Source organism: Drosophila yakuba, chromosome 3R, assembly GCF_016746365.2.
Source record: "Drosophila yakuba strain Tai18E2 chromosome 3R, Prin_Dyak_Tai18E2_2.1, whole genome shotgun sequence".
In the NCBI taxonomy this organism is placed as follows: domain Eukaryota; kingdom Metazoa; phylum Arthropoda; class Insecta; order Diptera; family Drosophilidae; genus Drosophila; species Drosophila yakuba.
This window is the reverse complement of record NC_052530.2, coordinates 29,081,877-29,101,659: the sequence shown is the minus strand read 5'-3', so window position 1 is coordinate 29,101,659 and position 19,783 is coordinate 29,081,877. Positions and strand designations below refer to the sequence as shown.

Below are 19,783 nucleotides of genomic sequence, written 5' to 3'. Positions count from 1 at the left end.
TATAGCAAAGTCTGCAAAATAAATCAATTTGATATAGTGAAATACATTTTAACAATACTTTAAGCTTAATTATAAATGTGTTTATTATTCATTATTCTAAAGGGTTGTCAAACATGGTCTCCTAAACAGTTGCTCCCTTTCATTTATCCACTTGGTCATGACTGCAAAAATAAATGAATTAACATGAGCAAATGGATTTGTATATATAGTATATATTACCCCATCTAGAACCCACAATTGTGGGACAAGCTGAGTGGGCTGTCCTATTATCGCCATCGCCCTTGTGATCAAGATTGTACCACAGAAGTGCTGAGCCCTTCTTGGGAAATACCGAGAGTCCGAGTTTCGGAAATATTGTGGCTCCACCTTGGGGCACGTCACTCAACTTTGGATGATTGGGGAGTATAAAAACATTCACCGTAAATCTCGTATTACTTACATAAAAAACTGCTGTGGCGATGCGATTCGAAAAGTTGCCCATCTGCAATACATTGAAAAGTTAACTGGGAAAACAACTTAAGTATTGTCTTACTTCTGTATCTGCTAAGAAGTCAAAATGTGTGCCGTAGTAGCCACCTATTCCGTAGTTCAAAACCTGAAAGGGGTCCGCGTCGCGGATGTCCAAGTTGGTCATGTCCTGTGCCAGCTGGGACAATCTCTGGATCAGCTTGCTATTCTCCACTAGCCACGTGCCCTTGGTGGTGCGAGCGGGGTCCTCTTCGTAGCTTCCGTCCTTGGTCACGGTAACGGCTCGGACCAAACCGCCCTTAGCCAGGTTCCTAATGCTGGTGATGTCCTTGTCAGAAACCACATCGTGAAAGAGCACCATGTAGGGATCGAGGGACAGGAGTTCCATCTTCAGAGGCGCCAGTCGAAGGAAGTACGAGGCTGTGGTGTTGTACAAGCAATGGAGTTTCGCGGAGGGTCGACATTCCGTACTGCAGCATTTGTTGTAGACACCTTCAGACTTCTCTTTCTAAAACAGAAAGGATTCTGAATGTATTCCATAGTAAAATACCATAATTACTCACCGCTTTCGCTGGCTCCTTCCCAATGCGAATATTCACCTTTAGCCGAGAGAGGGCTCTTTGCAGACTGACCCTTTCCGGCCAATTCTTTATAGCCAGTCGCAGCTCACTCATGGCCAAATACCTAGTACCTGTGGAACCTTATGAGTATGGTACATCCAATATGCTCATAGTCCTACCTAGTTCATCATGGATTTCCGCGAAAAGCTCGTAGAAATCGGACAAGGGCATTCCGAGTTGGGAATAAAAAACCTCGTTGTCCTCATCTGCCTCGTGCATCTGCAAACCCACCATCAACCACTCCTTGGCACGAATAAATTCCTTAAGTTTGACCAAGTGCCTGGCAATCGTAAGACACTGCATTGCATCGAGCGAAGTACTAAGGGAGTATTATCAGAATTAAGAGGATATACAAAGCTAATTAGGGCTTACTTGTGATGGATGTTCTGAAGAACTCCCTCGGCCATTTGAGCAGTTGGAAGCGAGTAAGTCCACTGGATAAGTCTCAATCCATTGAAGGCCTCCTCAATGTCCTTTAATGTTGGCATATGCGGGGCAATGGCAATTATATGCTTAACAAGAGCTAGAGAATCGAAATAAGTGGAGTCATTTTATGCTGTAATAGTACCTACGCTCCCACGGCTGCTGCTCCATGAGCCACTTCCAGTTGAGGTAATCCGAGTGCAGGCGACGAATGATCCGAAAAGACTTGATGGGATCATCGGGAAGTTTCTTTTCTGCCTCGTAATCAGTCGTGTACAAATAGCTTTATTGATAGGAAATCGTATACAGCCTCTTAAGTTACATTTTCCACTTACTATTCTATTGCATCCACTCTTTGCTGCAGTGCATTTGTAAAGTTCTGTAGGATATCTAGTAGTTGATGCTCGTAGTCGATAAGTTTAACCATGTCGTGTATCGAAATGGCATAGTTATTTCGCAATATTTTAGTTTTGCCATGACTCTTAACTAAAACTAGGAAGTATAGAATGGCTAGTGAAGTGAGAAGTTTCGGCATCTCGTGATAAACTGAGCGTGAAAACCCGGAATATAGTATATTTATCGTTTTCAGTGAGGGAAATTCATTTGTTATGCTTTGATTTCGCTTTACTCTCCAAGCCAGATGAAAAGAAAACTTTTAAGAATAATATTTTGCAGTTCAAGCGTGTACCTCTCTCGGATGCTCATCGGATCCCCTACTTTTCCCAGCAACCTTTTTTTATTTAAAATGCCGAAAAAACTGTCCAACTGTGTCAATGTTTGTTTAGCTGCACTCCCTGGCAAACTCTTGACTCTCTGTCTGTATGTCATCGAAATGGTCTATCTGAAATCCAGAACAGTTCTAAATGGAACACTGAACAGTCAAAATGTTTCGGCTCAGTATTATTCTACCATTACTCTGCGCTATCTCAGTCAACGGAGATTACTACACGGCTATTAGTGAACTGGAAAGACTACTCGACGTGGAGGCTTTTATAGTAGAAAAGTTCGATGAATATCTTGAGAGGGCTCAGCAAGAGCAGAAAAACTTAAAAAGGTGCTGAAATACACAAAAAATCCTTCAATCTCTATAAAGATACGTTTATTTGGTATAATAGATTTTTGGATCATATTGAAGAGCAGCAAAATGATCGTGGCGATCTCGAGGACTACTTTGGCAATCCCCTCAATGCCTTCATCACCATCAGACGCCTCGTTCATGACTGGAAGTTCAACGTATTCGATCCTGTATTTAACTCCAGTAATTTTGAGACATACAAGAGCACCCTGGGTGATTCTCTCGAGAAGATCAACATCAAAGCACCCACTCAGGAGGATCTCAACGGAGCCACTCGGGCTCTTCTCCGGCTGCAGAATGTCTACCAGCTGAACACGGACCACCTCGCTTCTGGAGTGCTCCTTCCTGGCGAGAAGAACCCACTGAACATCTCGTTGAGTGCCAGTGACTGCTTTGAGCTGGGCAAGAATCTCTGCCAGATAAAGGAGTACTCCTACGGATCCGAATGGCTATTGGAGGCCCGAAAGAAATTGCACGGTAACCCATTGGGTTTTATATCACCCAATGTCAGCGATGTCGAGATTCTAGAACACCTTTCACCCGCCTTCAATGGGTTGGGAAATCTAAAGTTAGCCCATAAGTTAAACAATGAAATACTGGATAAAAAGCCGGATCATGAGGAGGCTCACAGGAACAAGTTACTCTACGAAGGCCAATTGGCTAAGGAGCGCAGTTTTACGCCCAGAAAGCAAGTGGATCTGCCTCATGTAGCAGGAAAAGTAAGTACTTCCCTTACTATATAATACATTACTCCATCATACACTGACACATTTCAGAAGGAGCCCAAGGAGAGCTACAAGCTGTACACACAAGTCTGTCGCGGAGAACTCCATCAAACTCCCCGAGAGCAGCGGAATCTGAGGTGCTGGCTTACCCACCAGGGAGTTCCCTACTATCGCCTAGCGCCTTTCAAAATCGAGCAACTGAATTTGGATCCCTATGTCGCCTACGTCCACGAAGTGCTGTGGGATAGCGAAATAGATATGATCATGGAACACGGCAAGGGTAATATGAAGCGGTCAATGGTGGGTCAATCCGGGAACTCCACCACAACTGAGATCCGGACCAGCCAAAACACCTGGCTGTGGTACGATGCGAATCCCTGGCTGGCCAAGATCAAGCAGCGCCTGGAGGATGTCACCGGACTGAGCACGGAGAGTGCGGAGCCCCTGCAGCTGGTCAACTACGGAATCGGAGGCCAGTACGAGCCGCACTTCGACTTCATGGAGGTGAGCTCATCCGGAATGTGAGGCAGAGCTACTAATTTTCTGATTTTCTGTACATTTTGCAGGACGACGGTCAAAAGGTTTTCGGCTGGAAGGGTAACCGCCTGGCGACTGCTCTTTTCTACGTAAGTCTTTTTGCCTTAACTTTAGACCTATATTTAATGATTGCGATGTTTAGCTAAATGATGTTGCTCTGGGAGGAGCCACTGCCTTTCCCTTTCTCCGGCTGGCTGTTCCGCCTGTGAAGGGAAGTCTGCTAATCTGGTACAATCTACACAGTTCTACGCACAAGGACTTTCGCACGAAGCATGCTGGTTGCCCCGTCCTTCAAGGATCAAAGTGGAGTAAGTAAATCATTAACGGTTTAAGCAACTGTTTCCAATGTGTGAGATATTCTATCTTTCAGTTTGCAATGAATGGTTCCATGTGGGTGCTCAGGAATTCAGGCGACCTTGTGGTTTGGTCAGCGATGAAGGAAAGTTTTTGCATTTGGAGAACAAATAATGAAACTATAATGTAATCATTCCAAATAAAAGCTAATATTAATCCAACACCTAACAAGTAAGAAGTTTTATATTCACCACAAAGGTTAAACAACATTTGGCACATAGACAAAGTTCAAACACATGACCAAGAAACTAAACTCACCAGCTGCCTAAGATAAATGGGAAATGGGGGCCTTGGCCTCAGTTTAGCTTCACGATTCAAGCCGGTCAGTCGATGGTTCTGCGATCGGTTCGAAATACGATCTAATACATAATATAGAAAATATCTCTAGTCATTGACCCGAGGGCCAACAGCAAAGCGAAGAACGACCAGACTGAGAAAAGGCCCGAAGACATCTAATTATGCAAATGCCGGTGGTTTTCAGTGCTTTGTGGCTGCTTCAGCTGTTTCTGCTGCTGGAATCCGTGACTGGGGCCAATTTCGCCAGAGGAGAGGAGCAACTGGAGGCACTGCTAGACACCGAAACGCAGCTCATCGATGGGTTGCGTGACTATGTCGAACGATTGGAGCTGCAGCTGGAGGAGATCCGCCGGGAGACCTCGGCCATCGAGGAGATCCACAGCCAAGTGGAGAGTGTGGAGGAGTATATGGGTAATCCACTAAATGTCTTTGGCATTCTTAAGCGCTTTGAGAGTGTGTGGCCCATATTGGAGCAGCTGGCGAATGCCACTCAGGAGCTGGAGCTCGGAGAAGGGTTCTCCGACATGGACCTAACCCTGCCCAGCGACGAGGACTACGAGGAGTCCCTGAATCAGCTGCTGCATCTGCAATCCGTCTACGAACTGGACACGAACAGCCTCTCCGTGGGCGTGGTGAATGGATTCAAGTTGGGGTGAGCAAGCTGAAGCGCAGGAAATGAAATGGAAAATGGAAAAAGAAGCAATCAAAAATTGTTTGCATAATTTCAGCTCCTCCATGTCCTGGGGCGACTGCCTGGAAGTGGCTCGCAAGTCGGACTTTTCGGTGGCCAGATTCTGGCTAGAATCTGCTCTGAAGAAGCTGCCCTCCGCCGCCGAAAACTCCACGGATTTGCAGAGGGAACGGGAGAGTGGACGTGTGCACATCCTGGAGGCAACTCTCAACATTGAATACCGCGCAGGTGGGTTGTTGGCCTAGGATTAAGTGCAATATCCCAACCAGAATACCAAATTTCGTTTCTTTTATCTTCCAGGCGAGCTTTCCCGAGCCCTGGCAACTGCCGAGGAGCTGCTACTGCTGCTCCCAATGAACCAGAGCATTCAGAAGGCCAAGAGAAAGATTGAAAAAGCCATGGCCAAGATGGAACTGCCCAAGGGCAGGCGCCAAAAGTCGAAGCCAAAGAAGCAAGTAAGTGGGTGAATCAGAGCTGCAAAAACATTTCTTGCCGCAGGTTTCCCCAATTCAAGCAGTCAGATAATTGAAATATGTTAGAGTAACGAATTGTTTTGCCTAGAAACCCAAGTCCACGGAGCAGCTGCTCATCGAGGAGCTCTGTCGCGGAGCAACACAGCAAGTCTCAACTGGGAGTCGCTTCAACTACTGCCACTTGGATGGCAGTTCGCCCTGGTTGCTCCTCCAGCCTTCCAGGTTGGAGCCCATCAGCTCAGATCCATATATAGTGCTGCACCACGATGTACTGACGCCTAAGCAAACTGGTGAACTGCTGGAGCTTGTGGATGAGGAGGAAGCCAAAGGAGTTAGCTATCAACCGCTGAAACTTTCCAAACTGGCACAAAAGAAGCTTGGCAGGATAAGTCCTCACCTGGGACTTGAGTTTGGGAGCCTAGATCCCTGGACGGGACGTCGCCATGGCCACGAGCACATCACCAAATTGGAGGACAGCTCGGATGTGCAGCATGTGGCACGTGCCATGTTGAACGTACGTGTTTTTCCAGCCTAATTAAATGACTAATGTGCCACTAATTAATTTCCGATCCATTTCCCACCCCCCGCCGCACAGTTGCAGGCACCCGGAATGGGAGGAGCCGTGGTGTTTCCACAACTGGAGCTCGGCGTGAATGTGCCACGTGGTGCGCTGCTCCACTGGCACACACGATCCGCCGCGGGCTCGTCATCCGAGTGGGACTACCGCAGTGGCCAGGCCATCTGTCCCGTGCTCCTGGGCGTCCAGTTGTGTAAGTTGCGGCCTGGATGGATTTGGCTTGCGTGCTGGGATTCAGTTTGCAGCCCAGTGTGGCACTTACCACATCCCCAAACAAGCTGTCATCGCTTGTCAGTCGAACGTGCTGCGAGATACCCTGTAGGAGGTATATTAGTTTTGCACTTGATCTATGATATTTGAAATATCCATTGCAGGAAACAATGTATGCTAGCTTAATTACACCAAACAAAGTCACTTAACTAACTGCTAGCTTCCAATCCCCGCACTTCTCTGTATAACCACCTTGTGCAGGGTATCTCCAAGTCGACATTCACTTACTCCTCGCTTACTTTCATTTTTATTCATCTCAATTTCGCATGCAGCCGCGTGGACAGGACTCAATTGACGTGGGCAGCGATGCCTGATGGGTTTCCATGGTTTCCCGATCCGTGCGACATGTGCATTAATTGCCAGCTGGGGAATCAAATAAAGTTGACCTTGGCACTTGATTAAAAATCAGCCTTTTATTGCCTTATTTCCCCTTGGGAGTGGCCATCCGCCGGTGTGAATGGGCCGGGCAAACAAAGACATCCATAATTATTGGTTTGTCGTTAGGAGGAAGCCCGCTACTCAAACACTGGTCCATAAAACAAGTGAGTTAGTCGCCGCCTCTGAAGTCCGTAAATCAGCAGAGATTGCGGATCACAACTGTGTGAGTTATGGTGCTCGACTCATTAACAAATCATTGCTCCAAATTGGCAGCCTGCGGAGGGGGGAGCATCATCCATAAACAATAGACCGCAAATATGAAGTGTCGCAGCAGTCGGATGTGAAATGTTAAACGGCTCTAGCCGAAGCTGCTAAATAGTCGCAGTGCAGTCTTAAATATCAAACAGCTAACTGCCAATTAGCCCGTATTAATATGCTTGCTGGGTCTAATCTTCAGCTAAAGACAATGGGCGATTCGAATCCGATTCAAATCCGATCCGTTCCGAATGCGAATCGAATTCAGAATTCAGAATTAAGAATTAAGAATTCGAAACGAGCTCGCCGGGGCGATAAGCATCAGTAAATCAGCGCAAAACAAGCCATAAAACACGGCGGGCCGAAAAGAAACCCGTACACTCTCATCGGGCCAACTTCTCCGCATCGGAACATGCACAGAACTGGCTAATAAAACAGTTTTCTTCGAACCATAGGCCACCGCAACTAGTTTCGGCATCGCACATGCGAAATTTATTCTCGCCGCCGGTTTCCTCTCCGCATCATTGCTTCATTGGGGGATGTCTCAAAGTGGAGATCTCTCGCAGATTGGCCCAAGATCAGTTCGCCACGAGCCGCGAACATCGGCGGACTTGCAGATCTGCAAGCAATTACCCGGGATATACGGATATAGCAAGGATATTTACTAGAACGCAAACGGATATACAAAGGATACAATGCGTGGATTCGTGTTGCTGGTGGGAGTGATCTCCTTACTGGGCCAGGGATCTCTCGCCTCGGACTACTTCTCATCCATTACGGGTCTGGAGGAGCTCCTGCACACGGAGCAGTATCTCACAAGGGAACTCAGGTCGAAGGTCAATGCATTCAAAACTGCACTGCAACAGCTGGAGGGGTGAGCATAACCAACTGAATGATCAGGATAACCATTTCCATTTGACTTGGGATACAAACCTGCGTATTGAGTTATACAATAGCGTAACCTGATAGCAAAGTTAACCCGTATTATTGCTGTCAAGTCGCGTCTTTGGGTGAATAGGATTAACCAGTTAGCAACAACTTTTGGTATAATAACTGGATAACACTTGTGATTTTGTATTGTATTGAAACTCTGTCTAATTGGGCACACACTCTGAGACCCAAAACGAAGTGGACTTATTTTGGAATAATAACTGGATAACACTTGTGATTTTGTATTGTATTGAAACTCTGTCTAATTGGGCACACACTCTGAGACCCAAAACGAAGTGGACTTATTTTAGCGGGAATTCAATGCTGGATTTGTGGCCATAAAAAGCCCACAATAGTTTCAGCTAGAACACGATATTTGAAACAATGCTAATTTAATTACAAATCCATTAAAGTTTTACGGCCCTTTGAAAACTAGTTTACGTAGCCGCCGAAAACCAATGTGCCAGACTTTATGTCTGCTATAAATTAGCAAAATTGACGTGCCAGTGATTGCAACTAATAGTCATCACTTCATCACATCATCACAGATGTCCACCTGTCACCCAAACTGGAGTAGTTAGCCTAATCTCGAGTATTAGCCCCAGATATTTGATCATTTGTGACAGTTGGCCGCATCGGCGAATATTGGTTATCAGGTTTTGGCTTTGTGTTTGGCATTTCGCTTTCGTTTTATTGGATTTCGCCCTGTTGTTTCTTATCGCGGCGGTCATTAAAACTATTATGAATATAGAATCACACATAAATTAGAATTAATTAAGCCGAAATACGGGTATGAGCTACTATGACGACACGAGTCACATAAATCGAGCAAACTGGTAGGCAACTCTAGTCCGAACTCGTTCCATCCGCAGCGAGCTGTCCTCCATCGAGAAGGAGCACACCATGGCCGCCACGGATACGGAGAACTACCTGACCAATCCGGTGAACGTGTACCGCCTGATGAAGCGCCTCCACACGGACTGGTCCCTGATGGAGGATCGAGTGCAGCTGATGGCCGCGGAGATGAGTAAGTGCACCCACACCCACACATTCCAGGATTACTGCTATCACGTCCCATCTCCACACTTAGATTTCAATGCGACCCGGGAGTACGGGCTGAGCTACCCCAGCCAGGAGGACGTGGAGGGAGCTGCTCTGGCCCTCGTCCGCCTGCAGAGCACCTACAAACTGGACGTGGCCCAGGTGGCCCAGGGCATCCTGAATGGCGTCAAATACGGGTGAGACCCCCCAGGTGAAAGTGGGCTGGGTGGCGGAAGCGGATAAGCAATAACCAGCCAGGCTTAAAATACCGGCTATCCCATCTAATCCCAGTTCAATCGAGTGGCTCCCCTCGTTACTTAACCCCAATCGAAATGGTTTTGTGCCTCGTGAATAACACCGAGTATTAGACTGAAATGATACCTATCATCAAGCACTTTTAATAACTAAATTCTAAAGTTGTCATATATCATTGAACATATACATCAAAGCTTGATCTAATGTTTATCATCATAGCTTTTTAATTGAAATGAATGACGGACCAGCTTCCGAATGCTATAAACTAGACACGTTTCCGTTTTAAGTGCGTCAATGGAAATTGAATTTTGAATAACTTAGCTTAAAGGGTATATTGCAGTTGAGAGAACCCATCCCAACTCTTCCAGCCTCTATTTTTAGCTCCGACATGAGCTGGCAGGATTGCTTCGAGCTGGGTCAACAACTCTTTGAAATGGAGGACTACAACAACACCAAGGTCTGGCTGCGGGAATCGATGGAGCGCCTGCGACGTCACAGCAGCCACGCCCACAGCCAGCAAACGCCCACCAGCGGACCGGATACGCTTACCCTCAACAAAATGGAGGCGACGGCCAAGAGTTTGTTCCAACTGGGTGAGCAAACAATACAGCCAGTGGAGCTGGGGAAATTGGCCAGCTTTGAGGATACTCATTGATTCGACTTTTAGGCGATTTCGACACGGCTTTCGAGCTGAGCCAGCGAGTGCTGCAGTTCGATCCCAAACGCATAAGGAACTGGCATCTGGGCGACAAGGGAACGGCGCCTCCGGAGGACATCGATGATGGCTATCTGCCAAAGCACACGGACTCCTACAACGTAAGCTTAAGACTGATGAGGTGTTGAAGATACTTAAAGTTTACATCCACTTTCACAGCTGTCGGAGGAGTTCGCCCAATACGAAAAGGTGTGCCGCGGAGAGGTGCATCCCATTGCCCGCCAGGAACTGCGGTGTCGCTATAGCCGTGGAAGTCATCCTTACCGCTACCTGGCGCCACTGAAGCTGGAGGAGCACAGCCTGGATCCCTATGTGGCAACCTACCACGACATGCTGAGTCCGCGAAAGATCTCACAGCTCCGGGAAATGGCTGTGCCGCGCATGCGTCGCTCCACAGTGAATCCCCTGCCCGGCGGACAGCACAAGAAGTCCGCCTTCCGGGTGAGCAAGAATGCGTGGCTGGCGTACGAGTCGCATCCGACGATGGTGGGCATGCTCCGGGACCTGAAGGAAGCCACCGGACTGGATACCACCTACTGCGAGCAGCTCCAAGTGGCCAACTACGGCGTGGGTGGGCACTACGAGCCGCACTGGGACTTCTTTCGGGACCCCAATCATTATCCCGAGGAGGAGGGCAACCGCATTGCCACTGCCATATTTTATGTGAGTTCTGACATGGCCGCAATCCCTGCATGATTTAGTAACACCAATTAACACCCATCCATCCAGCTGTCCGAGGTGGAGCAGGGCGGTGCCACCGCCTTTCCCTTCCTGGACATCGCCGTGAAGCCGCAGCTGGGCAACGTCCTCTTCTGGTACAACCTGCACCGCTCCCTGGACAAGGACTACCGCACCAAGCACGCCGGCTGTCCAGTGCTCAAGGGCAGCAAGTGGAGTAAGTAATCCCCTCCAGGAGCAATGCTCCATAACTCAGCTCAGTTTGTAATGAGCTGAACTCTTCAAATAACTAACAACAATCACTGTTAAAAGCAAATTCCAAAGCAATGCACACTTTTGATGGCATCTGAAATTATAGTAAAAACACCTCTTTAGCCTTCTGATTAAAGATTAGATGTTAATTAGATTTAAGTAAAATTATGCCACCATCCATTTCGAGTTGACATACGCAATTAATGTGATTCACTTCCGATCTTTGCAGTTGGCAACGTGTGGATACACGAGGTGACCCAGACATTCGCCCGACCCTGCGACGTTTTCCGGGATCACGAGGTGTCGCTGGAGTACGAGATAATCAAATAAAGTTCGTGATAGTCAGGTTAAACTCAGCGTGTCTCTTTCTTGGCCTGAACAGACTCAGTGGGTTAAAGGTTTCGCACTCAAAGTGCTCGGCAGAGTCACTCAAAACACTCAAAACACTCAAAACACTCAAAACACTCAAAATACTCAAAACACTCCAAACACTCAAAATACTGAAAACACTCAAAACAAACGAAGCGAACTGGCTTTGAGATGAGCCAAAAGCCAGTTGCGTATTCATTTGCCGGCTTCATTTGCATAAACAAGTTCACGGGCAAAGTTTCTTCGGGGGATTTGAATATTTTCGGGCTCGTGAAGTGACAACTGCGACGAGCAGACAAGTGAAAGTAATTAGCGGGGAAATTCTGGCTAACTGGGAAAAGTGCGTGGCACATTTCATGAAATTGAGTTATGATTCCTAGAACTAAACTTTGGTCTATGTACATGTACTTAAAGAATTCAGTTTATTGAACCCACTTCACTTTGTGGCACTGGAGACCCAATCAAGCAGAACTTGGCCCCCGCGGGCAGTTCTTTGACCAGAAACGCCGTTCCATTCGATTGGAGCACTGGAACTGCTCGATCGACACCCGCAGCTCGAAAACGCTTCATCACAAACGCCGCGAGCTTTTTCGCATCATATATTTTTTTCGTTTTTTCAAAGATCGTCGCTTTTTTGCCGCCAACTGAAAACAGTTCCTAACGAATCGCGGCTGGAACAACAAGCAAACCGCGTTCCGCGTTCTAAAAGCCGCTGGCGTTTTATCGGTGAAGTGCGATGCTTTTGGCCAAGTGCGTCCTTCTCCTGGCCCTGCAGGTGCTATCCTGCCGCGCGGAGTTCTTCAGCTCCACCTCGGGTCTGGAGAAGCTGTTCGAGACGGAGGTGCTCCTCCTGGCGGAGCTGCAAAACTATGTGCATGAGATCAGCCAGCACGCTGAGGCGCTACAGAGGTAAAAGGAATAGAAAGTTGAGCATATCCTTGAAGGATATTCTCTGAAAATGAGGTGATGCTAGAAAGTGTGAGAATCAATGGAGTTATAATCCGTATTTATACCAACTTAAAGTCAAATAAATAATATATGATTATTAAAGCACAATTCACCGAAACTTGTGTTGATATCCCAATCATATAATTATGTAAATTTCATGAGAGTGGAATGAACTAAATTAAAAGAATTTTAAAGGCTTTCAAAGAGCAGATTAAAATGGAGAGTTTTTCAGGTTCTAGCCGAGCCTACAGCACATTGATTCCAGATTCCAGATGGTTAGTTTTAATCAGATGCAAATGAGATACGCATTTCGCGCACCAGCCACTTTTGCTGGCAGAGCCCATCAATTTTCCAGGCATATGCTCTGCCAGTTGAAAAATTGGAATGAAAATCAATTGGCAGTTGGCAGTTGGCATGCGATGGCGAATTTTCCATTTTGGGCGTCATCCACATCCAGCCGCCCACGTAAATCAAAAACTGGCATCGAACTCGGGTGGGCAGATTTCCAACTGCTGTCCATATTTTGGCTAATTAAAGTTGGGTGTGGGAGAGTTCCGAGCTCACCGAGATATTAAATTCTAGTTAGCTTCGGTTAGTTTTATTACAATTATGCTGATTTGTGCCCCAACAGCCGACGACCGGTTGCCATAAAAGTGAATGGCAACCCAGCGATTTGTCGCCGTTTGCAGACGTTAAACTCCCTAACCGATGCTATTTGCTTAGATGCGCCAGGTGATTCTCGTATTTATTTTATGGACTGCTAATTTCTCCCATTTCTTGGCTTGATTTATTCGCGCCGGTTATTATACTAATTAATGGTTCATATAAAGCACAAAACACAAATCGCCGGCCAACAACTTTCGGCAACTTGTTGAATTTTGCATTTGATTATCTGGCAAATCGATTGCTACCATCGCCGATCGCTATCTAAGAAACAATTGCCGCTAGTTTATTTTGTTGTTCAGTTATAAGTGTCATCGACTTGGCTGATACGAGATACGAATCTTAAAATATGGTGCACTCATCGCCTCAGCTATGCATACAATATTACTTTGTTTATCATGCGCATTTGCAAACCGGATTCCTGGCCATCTAATAAGAAACCGTTAACAAATTGTAAAGTATAATATTTATACCGATCTGAGTCAGCTGCCGTACAAAACTGGTATTTCAACGAACCCTTTAAAATAATTCAATTTCTTTGGCTTACTCATTGTGTATGGCGTCTCCTTTTCAAAATCGCCATAAAATAGATTTATTGGGAACAAGTGCCGGCACTCCATCATCGGCACAATGGAGTTTGCAACAAAAGATGTGAGCTCAAATTAGTTGTGTCTTGCTTTAGATTCAGATTATGGTTACGATCCCAACTTAATGACTTCTAAATGAGCCGCAATGCAGGCGACAGGCGTGAAAATAAATGCGTTAATTATTCAAAACAGCCAACCCAGCGATAAAACCAAACTTGAATACATTTCTGGGTAGTACTGCTTATTCTAAAGCCATTTTTTCTGCATGCCTTAATTCTGAATAATGGTTGCAATCAGCAGGTGCTTAGATTCATTAACACCAGGTAAAGAGTTCTTGAAAGTTTACTAATTCACTTATAAAATACAAGTGAAACATAAATCAGTTGGTAAAAATTGCCTTAAAATGTATAGCAATTTATTTAATCGAGAGTATCAAAGTAATCTGATTTCCGATCTTATTAATTAGGCGAAACAAATCCTTTCAGTTCCAATTTGTATATTCAAAAAACCCCAATTAATTATGCTTAAACTCAGGTTGCGTTTTTCCAGTGTATCAGCCAGAGATCTTTAAGCTTTAGTTTGTCCATCCCAAATAAGTTAATTTATGCAAATTCCTTTAGTTATGATGAGTCTGATTAATGATAACTTTGTTTATGATCTCAGTGAGATCGATGCCATCCGCGTGGAACACCTGAATGCCGCCGATGGAATCGATGACTACCTCAACAATCCGGTGAACGCGTTCCGGCTCATAAAACGCCTTCACAGCGATTGGGAAACCTTCGAGGGCAGTGTTACGGCGGACTCGAGTCGCTCAAGTGGGTTTATCACTATATCTGTATAAGTTGAGATACGATATGAACCTGTTTCCCTGCAGACTATCTTGATGCCATGGCCAGACTTAAGGAGAATCTGAGCTTTCCTTCGCAGGACGACTTCGTGGGATCGGCGATAGCTCTTACTCGACTTCAGCAGACCTATCAACTGGATGTGGCTGAGCTGGCCAGTGGAATCCTGAATGGAATTAAGTACGGGTGAGTAATGGCCAAGATATGACAGCTCTTTGTTAAACCATAGCTTGGTATTATGATGAACCCAAGGTGGGAAGCTTAACACAGAGTTTTTATTAAAACGATGGCAAAACAATGTCTTGAAGCTCTTGCGCTTTTACCTTGTTGTTATAGAAACACAAAGCGGCAATTATATTTTCTTATTCCGCTGCCTTTTCCATGTTGTGAGCTTAAGACTGTGATATTTTAGCGAAACCAGTAAGCCAGTGAGCAGTGGAAAAGGAAGCCATAAAGTTAACGACTTGGTTAGCTAAAATTATGGCTAATAACTTATATTTAACATTCTGCGAGTATTATTAAGTGTCTATTAACATATGTACTCTATACTCAGCACGGCCATGTCCTGGCAGGATTGCTTTGTGCTCGGCCAGCACCTGTACGCCCTGCGAGACTACAACCACACGGTGCCATGGCTGCAGCAGTCGATGCAGTTGCTCGGGGAGCAGTCCTATGGCTCGGAGTCCGCCTCGCTGGACTTCATGGAGGCAGTGGTGGAATATCATCGGGAGATGGGCGCCCACGAAAGTGCCCTGAGTCTGGTGAACCATGTGCTTGCCATAGAGCCGGACCAAAGGAGTCACCTCCTGGAGGCACGCCAGCAACTGGAGGAGCTAATCACCGATGGCGACAAGAACGGGCTGCTTCACTTGACCGCACGCAGACCGGGAGACTACCATGAGTCCCGGGAGTTTCGCATGTACGAGCAGGTGTGCCGTGGCGAGTTGGCTCCCCTTCCTGCCAAGCAGCGAAATCTCAGATGTCGCCTTAGAAAGAGTCGCTTGGGCTACGCTCCTTTTAAGTTGGAGGAGCTGCACCTGGATCCGCTGCTGGTGCAACTGCATCAGGTGATTGGCGCCAAGGACTCGGAGTCCCTCCAGAGAACAGCTAGGCCTAGAATAAAGAGGTCCACAGTGTACTCCTTGGCCGGAAATGGAGGTTCCACGGCAGCCGCCTTTCGCACCAGCCAAGGTGCCTCCTTCAATTACTCCAGGAGCGCAGCCACCAAACTACTGAGCCATCATGTGGGCGACTTCTCCGGCTTAAACATGGAGTATGCCGAGGATCTGCAGGTGGCAAACTACGGCATCGGTGGACACTATGAGCCGCACTGGGACAGCTTTCCCGAGAACCACGTTTACCAGGAGGGAGATCTTCATGGCAACCGAATTGCAACGGGCATTTACTACGTGAGTTTCTTGTAATTCCAAAGTCTTCGAAAAAAATTGAAATAAATACTTTTCAGCTATCTGATGTAGAAGCCGGCGGTGGAACCGCTTTTCCCTTTCTGCCCCTGCTGGTGACTCCAGAAAAAGGAAGTCTTCTCTTTTGGTACAATCTGCATCCCTCTGGGGATCAGGACTTTCGCACCAAACACGCCGCTTGTCCTGTGCTTCAGGGCAGCAAATGGAGTAAGTGAATCCTTTAACAGCAAGGTGTCAGTTTATAACGAATGCATTAAACAGTTGCCAATGTGTGGATTCGAGAACGCAATCAGGATAAAGTAAGGCCCTGCGATCTGGAAAGGAACCAGGAAATCTCACTGCATTACAGGGACTTTGACTAGGAAGTTAGCTCAACGCCAATTAAAATAAGATATTAATTTATTAAATGTGTAAATTACACCTAATCTCGATAGCCAACTGACTTGTAGCTATCTGAGGTGAGGCCGCAAGGACGACGGAACTCCTGGTAGCCCGAGTGCATCCAAATGTTGCCAACTGTAATAGGAACATGAAGTGATAAATATAAATTTTAGATACTCAAAAAAAAGCGTGTGCTTACTCCGTTTGGAACCCACGATGACTGGACAGCCGGCGTGCAAAGTGCGAGCATCCACATCCAGGGATCGATGCAGATTGTGCCACATGACCAGAGCTCCTTTCACAGGTGGCAGGAACACATTAAGCTTGGTGAAGACGGTATAACCACCTTGTTCCACGTCAGAGAGCTGCAGCAAGTAAAAGCTTGAAAAAGATTCGAAAACTTAAGAACTACAACTCACATAGAACATGCTGGTGGAGATGCGATCTCCTATGAACTCCTCCGGCAGATTGACCTCAAAGTAGTCCGGATGCGGCTCGTACTGCCCTCCAACTCCGTAGTTGGCCACCTGCATAAACTCGGCTCCGGCCATATCGAATCCGGATACAAACTCAATGATCCGACCCACGGACTTCATCACCGGCGACTTGTAGTCCAGCCAGGTTTGCTGACTGACCCGCAGATCCTTCACGGTGCGTGCTCCACCATCTCCGGCCACAGCGGATCGAACCATCTCCTTCTTGTCTGCCTCCTCGAAGATGGACTGAATGTGCTTGGAGCTCAGCATGCCGTGGTAGACATTGATGTCCGGATCCAGGTGCACCGGCTCCACTTGCAGTGGCGCCAGGATGAAGTAAGCATGTCGTTTACCATCCAGGTAGCATTTCAAGGGATCACCACTCCGCTCTTCGGGTAATCTTCTGCCCTGGCATAGCCTCGTGTAGTTGGCAAACCACGAGGGGTTCGTCTCCCGGACATTCTTTCCCGGCTCCCTACTCTCCAGATACTTTCGAGTTTGCTGCGCGGAGTGTTTGGGTTGCTTATCAAGGACCTGATTTAGTAGCCTTCTGGCCTTCTTCGGATTGCCCAACTCATAATTGGCCATGGATGCATATTCCCGGATATCTGCAACGTAGTGATTCGCATCTTTTTCCGTTCTTGAACTACTCTGAAGAAGGATAAGTGCCACTTGCAGCCATTCCAGGGATTTCTTATACTCCTTAAGATCGAAGAGCTGCACACCGATTTCGTAGCATTCACGCCATTGCAGATCCGACTCGTAGGGAAAACCATTGATGATGCCATCGGCCAAGTCCGAGGTAGGGAGATTGTAGACCTTCTGCAGCCTGGCCAATCCCTTGATGGCTCCCTGGAGCTCAGATTGATCAGGGTAGCCCAAGTCCCTGCTCAGAACCTCCACGAATGCGCGAAACTCTTTTGGGTATCAAGAACTTATTGTATGGGTCACGTATGGAGTAACAATACTTACTTTCTCTGGCGTCGTTGGCCACTATGGGTTCAAAGATCAGCGCATCCCAATCCCGAACCAATCGCTTGAGCAATCTGAAGGCGTGCAAAGGATGGCCGAGATACTCATCCAGTTTCAACTGCGATGTTGCCCACTCATGTTCCCGTTTTATTTGCTCCACATACCTATTAAATGAAATGGTAATTTTCAAGTCCAAGTACTTTGAGATAATGTTACCTGCGGTAGAAGTCAAGCTGCTTTTGCTGGGACTCCAGATACGAACGCGTGGCATTTAGGAGTTCTTCTTCCACTTGTGCCAAATCCTGCATACTGTCCACCGATGAATAAAACTCTCCATTCGCTACTCCAACCCAAATGATAAGCTGGAAAATCCCAAAGTAAAGACAGTGCCGATCCAACATTATGAACAGAGCACTGTGAACCAAGAGTTACCGATGCAGACTGACTCTTATTCAAGTAGCAACTGGGCCAAGTAGACCCATATTCCATTTGGAAACTGTCACGTATCCAGACAGAAACGCTGTGCAAACAAAGATGTCAGATACAAACAGCCACACCAGCGATGCTAAGCAAACAACTCGTTCGATTTGACTCTCTAAATCTCTCCATCTCCATCCCTCAGAATTCAAAGCTGAACAGGTGGATATATTCAAAAAGAAAGTATTTATTTGGATGCTAACTTCTCATCTGAAATCTAAAAGACTGCAGACAAAGTGTTCTATGAATTTAGCTAAAATCTTCGCTGCTCAATCACTTAGTACGAGATGCCGGTGTTGTCGCGGATCCAGTCCAAGTAACCAGTAACACGGCTGAAGACAGCGGGAGCACCAGACTGGCAGCCGTCGCCGGACACGAAGGAGGTCACTCCGACCAGGCGGTTGCCCTCGTGTGTGACCAGGGGGCCACCAGAGTCGCCCTGGCAGGTGGACCGTCCTCCGTCGGTGTTGATGCAGATCATGTTCTCGTGGAGAGACCAGGTGCGGCTGCAATCGCTCTGGGAAATGATCTGGACATCGACGGCCTGGAGCCAGTCGGGCAGTGGGCTGCCATCGTAGGTGCCGCCCCATCCGGAGGCAACAGCCCACCATCCGGCGTAGTCCTGGTAGCGGTCGTTGTAGCTGGGCAGCTCCACCTTGTTGACCAGGTGCCAGAAGTCGACGTGCGGGGTGCGGATCAGGGAGATGTCGTTGTGCAGGTTGCCGCTGTTGTAGTGGTGGTGCTGGATGATGTCGCCACTGCCCACCCAGTGGGTGTACTGGGGCTGGTTGCGCAGACTGGCTCCGTAGTTGATGGTCACTCCACTGGCTCCGTTGGTGCAGTGGGCGGCGGTCAGGACCCAGGTGTTGCCGATGATGGAGCCACCGCACCACCAGTTTCCGTTGCCGCTGAAGAGCAGACCCACAATGTAGGGCACCTTGCCCTCGTAGGCTGGGTAGCCGTTGGTGATGCGACCCTCGATCTTGAGGTCCTTCACCGGAGTGGGCACCAACTTCTGCTGCGGGGTTGGGATGGCAGTGGCGGCTGCCACGGCCAGAGCCAGGAATACGAACACTTTCATCTTTGCAGGTCTTTCAACTTGTGCCGTTTTCAGAAATTGGCCGAACATTTATACCATCGCCTTATCAATACGAGCCATAGTTTCTTGTCGCTTCTTAGTAATATTTGGTGCCAATATATTTTGCCAGATTTCAGCCGTGACAAGTTAAACTGGCTGATAAGAATTGTTGAATTATTGTCTGTACTTGGCCATTGAAGAGTGACAGTATTAGAATAAGTCCGTAGTCGTATTAATCTATAATCAATAAGAGCGAATTAAAGATTGCCAAGATGATTATTTTACTTGCCAATCGAAGCACTATACAAAAATCAAATAAAATTAGATTTTTATAAGGCAGAACCTATGGATACTATCATATCAGGATATCACACATCTGTTTAATTCAAAATACTTAGTTTTTATCCTCTGAGGGCTATCTAAACAGAAAGATATGTAAATAGTTCAAACTAAAAGTCATATTTTGATAAATTCCAGACGATCTGAAAGCATTATGTTTGAAATTTACGAGGCATGCATATCTTCCCCATCAATGATACTTAGGTC

General features: G+C 46.9%; 7 protein-coding genes across 9 annotated transcripts; 4 read left to right on the top strand and 3 right to left on the bottom strand.

Moving 5' to 3' along the window:
* Positions 1–58: 58 nt before the first annotated feature.
* On the bottom strand, positions 59–2,165 carry LOC6538901 (prolyl 4-hydroxylase subunit alpha-2). Its single transcript, XM_002099369.4, has 9 exons — positions 1,847–2,165; positions 1,661–1,794; positions 1,461–1,611; positions 1,208–1,407; positions 1,032–1,159; positions 533–976; positions 440–481; positions 220–385; positions 59–161 (listed from the first exon to the last, which is right to left on the bottom strand). Exons 1-9 carry the CDS (start codon positions 2,044–2,046, stop codon positions 97–99), a joined length of 1,530 nt encoding a protein of 509 aa, XP_002099405.2. The 5' UTR covers positions 2,047–2,165; the 3' UTR covers positions 59–96.
* Positions 2,166–2,209: 44 nt separating this feature from the next.
* On the top strand, positions 2,210–4,370 carry LOC6538900 (prolyl 4-hydroxylase subunit alpha-2). Of its 2 annotated transcripts, none has more exons than XM_039375350.2 (6): positions 2,210–2,565; positions 2,627–3,305; positions 3,366–3,815; positions 3,878–3,937; positions 3,991–4,156; positions 4,219–4,370. In XM_039375350.2, the coding sequence occupies exons 1-6, from the start codon at positions 2,396–2,398 to the stop codon at positions 4,314–4,316; spliced, it is 1,623 nt and encodes a 540-aa protein (XP_039231284.1). In that variant the 5' UTR covers positions 2,210–2,395; the 3' UTR covers positions 4,317–4,370. The 2 variants fall into 2 exon arrangements, with proteins under 2 accessions (XP_039231284.1, XP_002099404.2); XM_002099368.4 differs by having other exon boundaries at positions 2,212–2,565; positions 3,363–3,815.
* Positions 4,371–4,495: 125 nt separating this feature from the next.
* Positions 4,496–7,332, top strand: LOC6538899 (prolyl 4-hydroxylase subunit alpha-1). Its single transcript, XM_039375351.2, has 6 exons — positions 4,496–5,151; positions 5,228–5,418; positions 5,491–5,645; positions 5,752–6,177; positions 6,259–6,433; positions 6,783–7,332. Exons 1-6 carry the CDS (start codon positions 4,661–4,663, stop codon positions 6,803–6,805), a joined length of 1,461 nt encoding a protein of 486 aa, XP_039231285.1. The 5' UTR covers positions 4,496–4,660; the 3' UTR covers positions 6,806–7,332.
* A 110-nt stretch (positions 7,333–7,442) lies between these two features.
* LOC6538898 (prolyl 4-hydroxylase subunit alpha-1) lies at positions 7,443–11,366 on the top strand. 2 transcript variants are annotated; one of them, XM_002099366.3, is made up of 8 exons: positions 7,443–8,017; positions 8,946–9,100; positions 9,164–9,311; positions 9,751–9,962; positions 10,037–10,185; positions 10,244–10,747; positions 10,814–10,979; positions 11,244–11,366. In XM_002099366.3, exons 1-8 carry the CDS (start codon positions 7,839–7,841, stop codon positions 11,342–11,344), a joined length of 1,614 nt encoding a protein of 537 aa, XP_002099402.1. In that variant the 5' UTR covers positions 7,443–7,838; the 3' UTR covers positions 11,345–11,366. The 2 variants fall into 2 exon arrangements, with proteins under 2 accessions (XP_002099402.1, XP_015049091.1); XM_015193605.2 differs by lacking the exons at positions 7,443–8,017; positions 8,946–9,100 and having other exon boundaries at positions 9,170–9,311; positions 9,738–9,962.
* Positions 11,367–12,034: 668 nt separating this feature from the next.
* LOC6538897 (prolyl 4-hydroxylase subunit alpha-2) lies at positions 12,035–16,215 on the top strand. Its single transcript, XM_002099365.4, has 6 exons — positions 12,035–12,292; positions 14,245–14,399; positions 14,459–14,615; positions 14,983–15,838; positions 15,895–16,060; positions 16,115–16,215. The coding sequence occupies exons 1-6, from the start codon at positions 12,120–12,122 to the stop codon at positions 16,213–16,215; spliced, it is 1,608 nt and encodes a 535-aa protein (XP_002099401.1). The 5' UTR covers positions 12,035–12,119.
* Positions 16,216–16,234: 19 nt separating this feature from the next.
* LOC6538896 (prolyl 4-hydroxylase subunit alpha-1) lies at positions 16,235–18,139 on the bottom strand. The gene is made up of 5 exons (XM_002099364.4): positions 17,899–18,139; positions 17,683–17,846; positions 16,654–17,627; positions 16,434–16,599; positions 16,235–16,369 (listed from the first exon to the last, which is right to left on the bottom strand). Exons 1-5 carry the CDS (start codon positions 18,081–18,083, stop codon positions 16,275–16,277), a joined length of 1,584 nt encoding a protein of 527 aa, XP_002099400.1. The 5' UTR covers positions 18,084–18,139; the 3' UTR covers positions 16,235–16,274.
* A 187-nt stretch (positions 18,140–18,326) lies between these two features.
* On the bottom strand, positions 18,327–19,267 carry LOC6538895 (serine protease 1). The gene has a single exon (XM_002099363.3). The coding sequence runs from the start codon at positions 19,238–19,240 to the stop codon at positions 18,437–18,439; it is 804 nt and encodes a 267-aa protein (XP_002099399.1). The 5' UTR covers positions 19,241–19,267; the 3' UTR covers positions 18,327–18,436.
* Between the last annotated feature and the right edge of the window lie 516 nt (positions 19,268–19,783).

Excerpts from the sequence above, each read along its gene's own strand:
- LOC6538901 (XM_002099369.4), bottom strand. The coding sequence starts at position 2,046 with ATGCCGAAACTTCTCACTTCACTAGCCATTCTATACTTCCTAGTTTTA. Across the intron at positions 1,408-1,460 it reads CTTCAGAACATCCATCACAA|TACTTCGCTCGATGCAATGC; the intron begins GTAAGCCCTAAT and ends ATACTCCCTTAG. Across the intron at positions 162-219 it reads AATTGTGGGTTCTAGATGGG|TCATGACCAAGTGGATAAAT; the intron begins GTAATATATACT and ends TTATTTTTGCAG.
- LOC6538900 (XM_002099368.4), top strand. The coding sequence starts at position 2,396 with ATGTTTCGGCTCAGTATTATTCTACCATTACTCTGCGCTATCTCAGTC. Across the intron at positions 2,566-2,626 it reads GAGCAGAAAAACTTAAAAAG|ATTTTTGGATCATATTGAAG; the intron begins GTGCTGAAATAC and ends TTGGTATAATAG. Across the intron at positions 3,816-3,877 it reads CGCACTTCGACTTCATGGAG|GACGACGGTCAAAAGGTTTT; the intron begins GTGAGCTCATCC and ends TACATTTTGCAG.
- LOC6538899 (XM_039375351.2), top strand. The coding sequence starts at position 4,661 with ATGCAAATGCCGGTGGTTTTCAGTGCTTTGTGGCTGCTTCAGCTGTTT. Across the intron at positions 5,152-5,227 it reads GTGAATGGATTCAAGTTGGG|CTCCTCCATGTCCTGGGGCG; the intron begins GTGAGCAAGCTG and ends GCATAATTTCAG. Across the intron at positions 5,646-5,751 it reads AGTCGAAGCCAAAGAAGCAA|AAACCCAAGTCCACGGAGCA; the intron begins GTAAGTGGGTGA and ends TGTTTTGCCTAG.
- LOC6538898 (XM_002099366.3), top strand. The coding sequence starts at position 7,839 with ATGCGTGGATTCGTGTTGCTGGTGGGAGTGATCTCCTTACTGGGCCAG. Across the intron at positions 8,018-8,945 it reads GCACTGCAACAGCTGGAGGG|CGAGCTGTCCTCCATCGAGA; the intron begins GTGAGCATAACC and ends TTCCATCCGCAG. Across the intron at positions 10,186-10,243 it reads AGCACACGGACTCCTACAAC|CTGTCGGAGGAGTTCGCCCA; the intron begins GTAAGCTTAAGA and ends CCACTTTCACAG.
- LOC6538897 (XM_002099365.4), top strand. The coding sequence starts at position 12,120 with ATGCTTTTGGCCAAGTGCGTCCTTCTCCTGGCCCTGCAGGTGCTATCC. Across the intron at positions 15,839-15,894 it reads TTGCAACGGGCATTTACTAC|CTATCTGATGTAGAAGCCGG; the intron begins GTGAGTTTCTTG and ends AATACTTTTCAG. Across the intron at positions 16,061-16,114 it reads GCTTCAGGGCAGCAAATGGA|TTGCCAATGTGTGGATTCGA; the intron begins GTAAGTGAATCC and ends TGCATTAAACAG.
- LOC6538896 (XM_002099364.4), bottom strand. The coding sequence starts at position 18,083 with ATGTTGGATCGGCACTGTCTTTACTTTGGGATTTTCCAGCTTATCATT. Across the intron at positions 17,847-17,898 it reads CAGCTTGACTTCTACCGCAG|GTATGTGGAGCAAATAAAAC; the intron begins GTAACATTATCT and ends TTCATTTAATAG. Across the intron at positions 16,600-16,653 it reads TCTCCACCAGCATGTTCTAT|CTCTCTGACGTGGAACAAGG; the intron begins GTGAGTTGTAGT and ends TACTTGCTGCAG.
- LOC6538895 (XM_002099363.3), bottom strand. The coding sequence starts at position 19,240 with ATGAAAGTGTTCGTATTCCTGGCTCTGGCCGTGGCAGCCGCCACTGCC.